The sequence below is a fragment of the Argopecten irradians genome, chromosome 13 (assembly GCF_041381155.1).
Source record: "Argopecten irradians isolate NY chromosome 13, Ai_NY, whole genome shotgun sequence".
NCBI classification, from domain to species: domain Eukaryota; kingdom Metazoa; phylum Mollusca; class Bivalvia; order Pectinida; family Pectinidae; genus Argopecten; species Argopecten irradians.
The window spans coordinates 22,979,365-22,992,124 of record NC_091146.1 but is presented as its reverse complement, the minus strand read 5'-3'; the positions used below and the strand labels follow the sequence as shown (position 1 = coordinate 22,992,124).

Here is a 12,760-nt window from a genome sequence, read left to right as displayed (position 1 = left end):
GTATTTTGTACGTAATCATGGTCTCACGATAGTGGAAATTTGATACCAAAAACCTAACAATACATTGTCGTAAAACAAAAATACGTGTACTACTCTCATTAAGCCCCATCAATATATCTCAAATTGATGGCAATTGATTTGAAGTACGTTAACCAAAGTGTGTCCTGTTTGAGAGAAGACTAGGGTTTTATAACTAAAAAGTTATACGTGGAATGTCTTTTCCCAGACGTAACTTTTCCTTTTACATCCTTTTCGTTCCTTCACCTCCATCACTTCTCGTTTTTTCAGTAGTTTTTGGTGCGTCTGAAACACCAAAAACAAGCTTTATTAAACTACCCACATTCTCTTTCTTGAAATCAAAATAATTCGTCCAGCTGTATTTTTGTGAATTTCACGTGCGTCAATACGACGTCTTCCTATGAATGTCAGATTTGAAGATAGGTAACCAAAGCAAAACCAATGCCAGCTGTTTACACTTATACAACTGCATTATGATTGATTAACTGTGATTGTGATAAATATCATTTACTATCATACCCCGATCCCCAGTAAGTATACAGTAACCGTTTGGGTTCTCGTTAATCAGTTAATCATTGTCGTTGACAAAATGATTGGAATCACTGTCATATCCAGAGATTGTTTTCTATCGATCGCGAATATATGGACGATGTCTGTTCTCAATTAATTAGACACAACATGTCCCAATAAATAAAAAGAACACTTATTTTAGCTTAAATTATATGTTTCTTACATCGTTCCAGTTTCTCGAATGACCTTTGTGATTGTGCCTTGCTGTCTGTATCGCTCTATGCCGCCGGTGCTACAAATATAATTAGTTATTATTAACTTTATAATCAACTGTTTGTCATTGCTATCACAATGTATATCATAGCATCATCAAAATAGGGATATCGTCTGTTTTGTGTCATATTAATATACATCACATTGTTTTATTACTTGTTCGATATTTTACGTTTTAATTTCATGATTATGCATAAGAGTTAAAAAGAGAGTTCATAGCATTTTAATAAGATACCATAAAGGAGTATACTGGAGTTAAAACATTGGACATTGTCAATGGTATTTATGACAACAAACAAGTGTAATGTAAAGTCATTGCAGATGCTACACACACGATGAATGACAAGTATTTTTTGTCAGTACCAAAGGTTTTCATTTTTGAACAGTTTGCGCTTCTTATTTTTCTTCAAAATGGAATTGTTAAGTATATTAATTCATATATTTCATTTAGAAAATAATAAATGGCACTTTGTGTGATAATTAGACATAAATACATGTATATATATATATATACAGACACTATTAAAATATTAAATATTGTTCAAATAATAAAAATTGAGGAAGATTTCTTACGTGATCCTTTTCATCGTTGATCTTCTCTGCTGATCTTATATGATGTCGTCGCGATGTTTGCAGCCTTGGTGAATGTCCCTGGATTATATAGTTTAAGATATTTATTTGATATATATCATGGTCAAATTTTGAAACTAAAAGCAAAATAGAATGTTTGAAATGTGTCATTGTTACATTTCCAATTAAGCGACAGCTATAACGTTCAACAGTCGCAACTATCTTCGTCGTCCTGACTACCTTAGTTACCAACCTAGCAACCAACACCGTTTTACACATTTGACGACGAACACGCTAAAGTAATCCATTTAAATACAAAGTGTACAGAAACTGGATACAGAAATATTTCAAAATGTATCGCTGACGGGCTACATTGAATATGTAAGTATATTTATCTTGCGTTAAATACTACCTTTAACGCAACCAAAACATTGTGCAATCTCTATATACTTTCCTTATGATACAAATGGTTTGGGTCTATCTGACTTTTACGTTTTACTACCACAGGGCCCGATCCGGGCTGATCTGCTTTTTAACAAATTTTGACATCTCGTTTTGTATTGTTAACGACGCCATTAATATATGTGTGCTGTCCCTGCACCAACATAAGACAAGCTGGAAATTGCATAATTGATGACACAGTTTTAAAGTTACCTTACTCCGAAACAACCGCTCTATTTATTTATTACAGTGAAATTCGCATAAAATATAACTTAAATATCATATTTCCACTGCGTGGAAAAATCACCTATTAATATTAACAACTTTTATGACATCGTTAGATTGATGGCAGCGCAAATTCTTTGACTGCAAACACGTTATTATTCAATAAGCTGAGCCAATTAATAAGTGTGTCAGCTTTCCATAGAGGTATGACATGTCGTCTGAAATGCGCGACGTATAGACGCAGATACCGTCTTTTTTAAGACTATTGACGCCGACGTCGTGGTGAAACGATATCTGTATACAAAACTGTTGACGTCATATATCAATGACGCAATAATGATAAGTTTAAAAATGCCAGCAATTCAGGAAATCATGACAATTCCTGTGGCAGCGAAAAGTTTAAATGAAGCTTTCTTACATAATAATCGTCGTCATCATCGTAGTCCGATGGGCTTTGCCTCCCTCTACAATGTCTCTGATATTGTTCATAATTGTCCTGAAAGTAAATAGTTTTCAATCTTTAAACACCCGTAATAAACAGTTCTCTGCAATAGTGTCTAGTGCGTCTGCGTCTAGTGATACCATATACGGTAAATAAAGATACTAAGTCTAGAGGCAATAAACAGACAGTATTTCAACGGCAAATCTAAATAAACTGAAAATTACCATCAATATCTGTATTTATTCCACTCTCCCCCCCTGACTGGTGTTTATTATTTACAAAGCTTTCAAAAAACTCAAGATCGGGTACAATATTATAAACATCGAAATATCACATAGTCACGGTATAAATCTTGTTTAGCTTATAAGTTCAAATAGATGGCATATTAACCACATTTGATCAATCGTTATGTTGTTGTCGATAAGTCTGTTTCAAAAACCAGAGACGTAAAGGTGAGTGGAACATTCGATTTAATTTCCTTTCTTAGCTATATAGTGATTAGGTCATTTAACCATTTCGCTGCCATAGGAATTTCTCTGATTTCCTGATTTGCCACGATTTCTGCTGGCATTTCAAACCTCCCATTAATGATTATCTCGTCATCTATATTCATAGAAGTTTTCCCGCGCAGTGGAAATTTGACATTGAACGATAATGTGTTTATTATTTAAATAGTTATAAATTTACTTGACAAGAAATCGTTTTTGCTCTGTATAACTTTCAGAATTTATTGTCACTAACTACTATGGTGTGTCATTTCTGCCAATGCGACAACGCGACAAATGTAACCCGTCATTGTGACAAAACGACAAGGCGACAAAATCGCACGACAATGTTACAGATAATATGTCCCATTTTGTTGCCTGAGGGTGTCGCGATGTCGCTCTGCATAGCGGACATCACTGACCCTACAAATAACAATATTTGGTTGGAACCAACTTAAGATTGATTAAAACAGATTTAAAATCTCAAATATGGGTACATGTTACGTTACGAATATAGGGTCTATATACAATTAGTTAGGAAACATAATAGAATATTACGGATAGCAATGTTTTTATATAACCAGATGAATTTTAAAAATAGTGACATCAATGCTTAATATAATTAATATTTTAGAATAATTGTTAAAATGAAATACCTTTCAATGCACGATTGGCTTTTCAAGGCATTGTTTTTTTCAAATCAGTACGCAACGTCAGTGTTGGCATTGTGACGTAACGATAACGTCGGGTTTTCGTGCCATTCTCGATTTTTATAATGGTATGCAAAAAAGAAATTGGTCAATCAGAAAGCCAGATTTAATATGAAAACAAAATCAAATTAAATACATATCATATCCATTATTCAATAGATGATATTGAACAAAGATGTAGATTGGACTTTTCTATTTGTTTCATATGTTACTATACAAAACCTTTGGAAGCATGATAATCTAAAACGACAACTCAGTGGTGTGTCGATTTGGTTGGCTTGGCTTCGTTCAGTTTAAAACGATTTCGAGTATTGTCTAGTAAATATAGTGCAATTTGCCTTAATGGTAAATATTTCTATAAAAAACGTACCATTCCGCGATAGAAATAAAACACACCTTAGCTTCAAAGTCATTTCAATGAGATATTAAGGTACCGTCATATAGAATGTATTGTTAAGGATATTATGATTAATTTCGTTTTCCCAATAAATTGTATTTTTATAACGTAAGACGTGTAACGCCATGACTCATTATACTATTTTCTCCGTTTAAGATCTAGACAGTTTCATTCATTTCAAATATCCAATCCAAAAGTCTGCTGTATTGAATACAAAGTATGAAATTGAATTACTTACGCTATATTGTGCTGCTTTCAAACGTTTGTGTTCAAAATTGATCTTCTCCAATTGCTTCGTCATCATATCAACTTTTTTGTTTAGCTCTCTAAGTTCTTTCCTCTTCTCTCGCTCCTGCATTTGTACGCCATCATTGTACTGGAATTGAATAACTAATAACTATTGAATATAAGAGAAGTCATATATATATACCGCGATATTTCAGTTTGATTATTCTATATATTTAACTAAAGTATTTCATATATTTATGTCGTAGGTTAAGACAATATTTCATGAAAATGTATCTATAGCTATTTCATTTCTAGGACAAATTATACCCTAATATCTCAATAATAAGCCTGAATCGAAAATGTATCTTGGAAATATGGCGGTTTTGTAAATAGTCAGGGTAATGTTGCGTTTTGTTTAAAGGTTACTATTGATGTAGCTATGGAGTTCAATAACTTATATTTACATTGACACTACACAGTACCTATATGTTGCTACTAAGCCCAATGTGTAATAATTTCTAGTATTTACACTGGCAGTTAGGCTCTTGCGTACTAATACCACAATCAAAATTTAAAAGGTCAAGAAATGACTGGGTTTTACGTCAGTATAACTCACTGAAGAATATAACATATTCTGAAAATTGATAAATATGGAAATATATTCTTATTAAAATATTTGAAATCGATTGCAATATTGTACTTAGCGTTGTATATCCCGTTTTATATTTTATTTTCCCATTCTTTTTCTTTTTACAACGGGAATGACTATATAAATGTAAATGTAAGCATTGTTTGTCATATTTTTACATGCATTGGTGTGTAACATACATTGGGTGTTCTAGCATATCTATCATGGTGCGCTAACGCGCATCATTGGCTATGCTAGTTCACCCCAATGTATTTTACACACCAATGCGTGTCAAAAATACGACAACCAATGCTTAAGTACAATTGGCACATCATATCAATTACAGCTGTATATTATATATAATATAATATTGCTTATTGCGGAGCCTAATATAGAAATAGTTCCAGAAAAATGAAAACGACCACACTTACGTCGTTATAGCCAGCATAGCTAGATGTTACGAATGTAACACGGGGAAGTGAAACAGGTAGAGGTCCAGCATAGCCTGGTGGGTGTGATGGTCTATTTTGGTATCTAGGAGTTTTGTCAATAAGCGTGATGCTGTTTAGAGGTTCTTGTAGTTGAATAGAATATTTGGTGTTTTGTTGGGAAACAAAGCCTGGTGGTGGCGACGCACTTTCATAAACATCAGGAGATTGATGGTAAATCGCGATGCTTTGTTGAGGTCGTGGTGGTTGATAGGAAAAAGTGTTGTGTTGTTCAACCGGGTACATTTGAGGTTGTGGTGGCCTTTCTTGAACTTTCGGATAAAACAAATTCGATACTCTGTTGATGGTGTGGTTGGTAAAGATAGTTACCCTGAAATTTGGATGGAAATTGCTTCAAATATTCCTTAAATTGGCAAATACAAAGATAAGGCAGTAAAAGTTGAATATTTCACAACTAAAACCTACTAATGCTATTTAGATGTATGTCTAAACTAGTCTTAAAAATGTGTTGTGGTTATTTTTGTCTTCATAATGATTATGTTTATTGTCACATCTCCCATTACTTGAATTACAGCTATTCACTTTTGTTAAATATGTTACTAAGTGATATATTATTTATATAAAAAGGTGAAAATTTTGGTTTACAAAAATAAGGTGGTATGCAATATTTTTTTGCTTGTTTTATTAAGTTCATTTTACTATTTTTTCAATTTGATAGAGATACGAAAAATGTAAAGTGTGTGTATCCACATTTTAATAGCATTTAAAATCATGACATTAATGTTAACCTTTATAACATTTGTATTACATTACAAAACAAAATGACATGTATGATTCTGTTGATAAGCAAGTATTAGCTTTCTTAAACAATACTCTTTATAAATGTGTACTTATTTGAGCACTGACAAATTTTAGGGCAAATGCGAAAAACTGTGAAGTATGATTTATTACCGTTTATATGAATTAGCGCTATTTGCTAGTTCCATACAAGTAGTACCTTCTCCAAGTTAGCACTTTACTTAAATAAGTACTTCAAAACAGCTAAAAAGTGTTCAAATATAACTACCTCTAAAATAAGTGTATTTAAAGTACGTTTTGTTACTGCTGCTCTTGTTAAACAATTCCCGTATTTTTCAATAGCGGTAGGAAAAAAGTACCAGTCAAAACCAGTAAAATATGTGCAATGCAGAGTTTACACTCTAACAGGTATGAAGGACAGGTACTTTGTTTCTAATATAATACCCTTATATGTTCTGTTGTAAAATGCCTGAAGTATGTTAACATGTAATTTGATCTTTTCGAATTATGTGATTACCTATGTAATACTTAATTAACACATTGTGAACATTCTAGAGGCTACATAATTTGACTTCCAAATATATAGATTACGTTATTTGCATACAAATGCATACAAACTGTTCTAATCATATGAAAATATGCTTTTTTGAGAACACATTCATTTTACTAATTAAAATATATGGTTATAATCTATATTGGTGGAATTGAATTATACAAATATTCAACTATCTTTTGTGTATGGGTCAAGAAAATAAACGGCAGTGGCAATATACCAAATATCACTGGAATCCTACGGACGTATCGTTGTAGTTTGTAGGACATAAACTACTCGGGAAAAGACCCATAAACAAAAGACAAAAGGCAACAGAAGATATTATTATCGGGCGTTGCAGTAAATATTTTTTTGGCTTTGGGCTTTGTAAGAGAAAATTCGGCACAAATATGGTTATACTTACATTTTTCTGCCGACCGGAAGCTGAAAAGGTCTGCTGGTCATTTGATGGATACTGATTCAATTAAAAATATCAAACACTCATTAAAATAAAAGTGTAATATGTACAGGAGAAACACCATAGTCAAGATATATACTGATTTGTTCGGGGTCCGAAGGGGCCGATAACAGTTATCTTCATTATCTTCACTTTTCCACAATTTGAGGTGTTTCTATTTCTTAAAACATGACATCGAATGTCATTGGTACTCTCTACTGTTACAGTATAACTTAATCCGTAATAGAAAAGCTAAATTATAATTTTAGACTCCTACCTATGTTTCGAGGGAGTAGTTGAGTAACATATGATATTATTGCGACCTTAGATAAAAGATAAAGTAAGTTTACAATAAGTGAATGAGAGACGATTACCTGAGATTTGGGGATATTTTCTCGAAACAATTTCAGTTCAACTACCAAAATCTAAGGGATCAACTAAATTTCATGACGAACATTGTCTACTTTTGTATTTTTTAATCCATTATGGCGCATTTTCATTGCCATCTTTCACTTTAACTTGGGTATTTAATAGAGCGGTATTTGGGCAAAAAAGGGAAAATCGTGCATTTTTATGATATAAGCACGAAACTTGGCATGCGAGTAGTAGTTATGACTTTTAAAAAGAGAATAAGGGCGGGCCATCACAAAAAGTGCTTACTTCCGGTATTTTTCAAGATGGCCGCCATTTTCGTAGTGAAAACTAAGAAAACTAATGAAATAATAGCATGGAAGTTGGCATGTGAGTAGCTAAGACAACCAAAAATAGGAATTAAACAGAAAGCCATTGAAAAGGATATCTACTTCCGGTATTTCTTAAGATGAGAGCCATTTTTGAAGGCAAAACTTAGAGAAGTAACGAAATAACACGCTGTACTTCTGGAAAATTGGCATATGAGTGGCAAAGACAATCAAAATAAGATTTAAATCAGGAGGCATTGAAAAAAAGTACTTTCTTCCGGTATTTTTTCAATATGACTGCCGTCATGGTCAGTGAAAGGTGGAATGAAAGAAAAACCGCATGTAGAAATATTTTGTTTTTGAGGATATTGGTTTGGAAGATGATTGGTACATTGATGGGAATAAGAAGCATATTGTACCCATATATTGTTAGTGTACTTCCGTTTATATATTGTTTTGCCTTAAGTTTTACCTATGAAAATGGCGACCATCTTGAAAAACAGCCATAAGTAGACACATTTTGCGATGGCTACCGATTTTAATCTTATATTGGTATTAACATGCCATGTTTAAAGCGTTTATTAAAAATGCTCCACCGCTCACAAATGGTAATTTTTTCACTATCAAAAACAGGAGGAGATGATTTAGTACTTTTCTTCAGTTACAAATGTACTTACTTTACACCATTGAAAAGTTTGAACTTGTAATTTTACTTCAAGTTAAATATATGAAAAATAATAATTGCATCCCGAAAAAAATCCGTGGCACTGTATCTTATATGGAATGAAGTAATGATTGCGCATGCACCAAAGGCAAAACAAATCATTTTCTGTTATTTTTTTGTGTTAATTAGGCATATATATACACGATTAAACACCAATTATTGTTCAAATGATGAATATCATTTATGCTCTGTCGGCGATGGAGCATCTTTAAAATGTTCAGCGTATTTTTTATTAGTTCTCATAGTTCCGCCTATTCAATCGGCGACCATTTTGGAATTATCGGATGCAGGTTATGTTTTCAATGGTTCCCGCTATGGTTATATTACTTTGGGAGTCTTGGGTACTAACATGCCTAATTTCGATGATTTCATTGAGATGTGCAGCATGCTATTTCATTACTTTGTTACATTTTACCCACGAAAAGGGCGGCCATCTTGAAAAAAAAACTGGAAGCGGGTATTTTTTGCAATGGCTCCGGGTTTAAATATTGTTTTGGTAGTCTAGGCTACTCGCATGCCAAATTTCATGAAGTTTCATGCTTTTATAAAGAAATGCATGATTTTTCCCGATGCCGCTCTACTAATGGTAGTGAACGAATAAAATGTTTCTAGATATATAAATATGTATATAAATAATGGGCGTTAACTTTATGGGAAAATACAGCTACAATATGTATATAAACATGGCTGTCTTAGCTAAAATATATATAATATCAACATTTTTCATTGATGTAACAGTCTAAGTTGTCTATTGTATATCTGCATTTCATTTAAAAAGCAGGATTGAATGACGCCAGAAGACTAAAACCCTCGTCTTCTATCGTCTGTGTTTTGTCAACATTAAGCGTCTCCTTTATAGCAAAAATATTAGATATTATGTGAATCATACATATGGTGAAATGCAACTCTATATAAATCTAGTTTACCATTTTGTCTTCAGATCCTTTGTTGCTCTTCACTAATTTACATTCGATAGCCGACAATGTTAATGGCATAAACAAGGTAATCCAATAGATTCTGAAATATGAACCATATGATTTATCAGCATAAGAACAAAAGAAGCAATATCAAATATTTACAGTATTTTAAGAAGTAAATGAAACTTACGGAGACGATTGATATGGGCTTAGTCTATTATCTAATCCATTTATATGTATTTTCATGTAACACAATTTGTTGAAATAAAATAAATGAATTTCAATATTTAAAATTTTGGTTTGGTTTTATTAGTTTAACGTCCTATTAACAGCCAGGTTTGTTTAAGGACGTGACAGGTATGTTGGTGGAGGAAAACAGGAATATCAGGAGAACAAAAAATCACCGACCAGCGGTCAGTACCTGGCGCCCAACTTGGGATTCGAACTCACGACTCAGAGGTGGAGGGCATGTGGAAATGTGTCCAAGGATAAAAAAAAAATTCCCCGTCAATAGGGCCATGGGAGTTGGCCCCCCGAGGTTCCTCACAAAACAAACAAATAAAGATAGTAATAGAAGCATCCATACTAATACAGGCAATACATAATCCTAGGACGCAAAAAAATAATTTGAATATCACAGTCATCTAGTGCGATAATATCATTTGAAGAGATGAAATACTTTATGATAAAAAACTTTTTGTATTTGTATTTATAAAATAAATGATAATATATCGAACAAAGCGTTTAAATGTGAATCTGAAAAATGATATCGATACATCTTTTTTTTTTTTTTTTTTTTTTTCAAGGATAAAAATAATTTTATTTTTCCCGTCAATAGGGCCCCGGGGGTTGGGTCCCCCGAGGTTCAAAACAAAACAAACAAATGAAAATAATCATAGAAGCATCTGCACTAATACTGTAAATACGGGCAATACATAATCATAGGACTCACAACTTCGTAAATAGTTTTAAAAAATATTTTGAATATCACAGTTGTCTAGTACGATATCATTTGAAGAGATGAAATTTTTATGAAAAAAGCTCTTTAATGCGTACTTATAAAATAATGAAAAATATATCGAACAAAAACGTTTGAACGTGAATTTGAAAAAAATTGATAATATCCACATTTCCTTCTTTGCACATGACAATATTCCTTCTTTTAAAAACACAAAAATCGGGCAACCACTTTTACACATTCTTCCTCTTCTCATGAAATCCAAGAAATATCAAAACGATGCCCAGTCTATACATTTCTGTTTTCATCATTAGTACCAGAAAAAAAAAAACTTTTTGACAAAAATCATTAAAAAACACATAAAATTCATTTAATTTGGGACAATCTAAAATCCAAGTGCCATAACGTTTCCTTGCCTGTTTACAGACAGGACATACATCCGTATCCGAAAATATCCACATCTATATAAATTAATTTGTCGCCGGCGTAGGTCTCCACCCTAGTAGCAGTATGAAATATAGCAATATTTTGAGCAATGAGGCAAACCTTAAAATGCCACTTCCGCTATCTTCGATACTGGAACTAATTTGTGGCTGATCAAACGCACCATGAATTTCTATACAAAATACGCGCTCGGACCTGATCATCCGGAAACCCTCACTTCCCCATACACTCTGTAGGCTAGAGCAACATGTGCAAAACGACACTGTCCCACTCATGAGTAGCCGCAATAAATATATCACGTGTGGATCGTATAACGTGGTGACTCACGCGCGTGCCGTCAGGCCTTTGTAGCGTAAAAAAGGGATCTACGGCACATGTTTTTTTCCATAACAGTAATTGAGGTAATTTTGCAAATACTTGTGAGCCGACTTATATCAGGGAAAACTATGGATTACCTTTACATACTCAGTGATTATATTCTTTCTTGGGATTATCTGGATTATATTCATGGACTAATTTCAACAATGGATTCTATTGGAAGTAAACTTGGAAGAGTACCTCGTAAGTAAAATCTTTCACACATAGACAAGACCCGCTTGAAAATAAACACACATACTGTTCAGTTCTTTTCCACAATATTGAAACAGTGGGTTACAAAAATACAGGCTGGCTATACATATAATCAACTTTTCTCCTCATCAAATTAAAGAAAAATTAAATATATCCACCCAAGCAAGCAACATTTCTTGATAAAAATTCGGTATATTATTTAACTGCGCACGCTTGAGATCGCAGTTAAAACAAGATTAAACCTAATTTCATTTTCCCAACTAAAGATAGGAAAATATTTTCCATAATATATTGTCATTGTTCAAAAAATCTAAATGCAAATTTAATTCTGAAAGAGATTTCAAATTCAATCAAAGTCGGGAAACTGCAAACCACCTTTACCTTTCAGGCCTATGATCGTTTTATACGAAACAAAATGTTTACCAGTTGTTCCAGAGAAATTTACAAGCACATTTCTTTTATCTGAACTTTATGTAATTCGATATAGTAGCAGCAGACAATACATGCCAACATTTTGAAAGTAACAAGAGGAGGTAATAACTGTAGCCCTGGTCCTGGATTGTTAAATATCTACTGAGACCACGACGTCCACCTAAGCGCATAGAACTAGATTAATTTGTACCTTCCCAGTTCAGTGATTCACAAATTTTACAATCTGGACCCAGATATACACCCAGTATAAGTATTGTTTTATTCAGGATTTTGACTTGGAAACTCTTTGCCTCTTCTGCTGATAAAATGCCACACCCAATACACATCACCTCTGACTTTTTAATATTAACTTTGGCCCCGGAAACTTTACCATATTTTTCTAATACATTAAATACCCCATTAATAGAATATTTATTTGATAGAGTTAACGTTGTGTCATCCGCATGCTGAAAAACCTTAGCTTCTCTGCCAGACATAGGTATTTTAATCCCTTCAATATCATCCCTTTTCAAAATCATTTGGCCTAAAGGTTCAGCTGTCAAAAACGTACAGCATCGCAGAGGTTTGGGCATCCCTGCCTTACTGAATACAGAATAGGGAAGTATTTAGTTAAAAAACCATTACATTTGACGCTACTGTGAATCCCATTGTAAAAAAAATACCCACTTGATAAAGCGCTTTCCAAATCCAAACTTTAATCAAACTTTCTCAAGATAGTAATGGCTTACCCTATCAAAAGTTTTTTCCTGATCAATTTTTTGTATATAACCCTCCAATTTATCACATTCACCAAGATCGATCACATCACGTATACATGAAATGTTATAAGCTATATCCCGCCCAACAATACAACAGCTTTGGTAAGGGGAGAT

At 33.2% G+C, this 12,760-nt stretch overlaps 1 protein-coding gene across 1 annotated transcript; it reads right to left on the bottom strand.

Annotated features, from left to right (window-relative positions):
• Window positions 1–201: 201 nt before the first annotated feature.
• LOC138306301 (vacuolar protein-sorting-associated protein 36-like) lies at window positions 202–7,270 on the bottom strand. The gene is made up of 7 exons (XM_069246721.1): window positions 7,131–7,270; window positions 5,359–5,746; window positions 4,310–4,447; window positions 2,456–2,533; window positions 1,375–1,452; window positions 752–820; window positions 202–303 (listed from the first exon to the last, which is right to left on the bottom strand). Exons 1-7 carry the CDS (start codon window positions 7,169–7,171, stop codon window positions 202–204), a joined length of 894 nt encoding a protein of 297 aa, XP_069102822.1. The 5' UTR covers window positions 7,172–7,270.
• Between the last annotated feature and the right edge of the window lie 5,490 nt (window positions 7,271–12,760).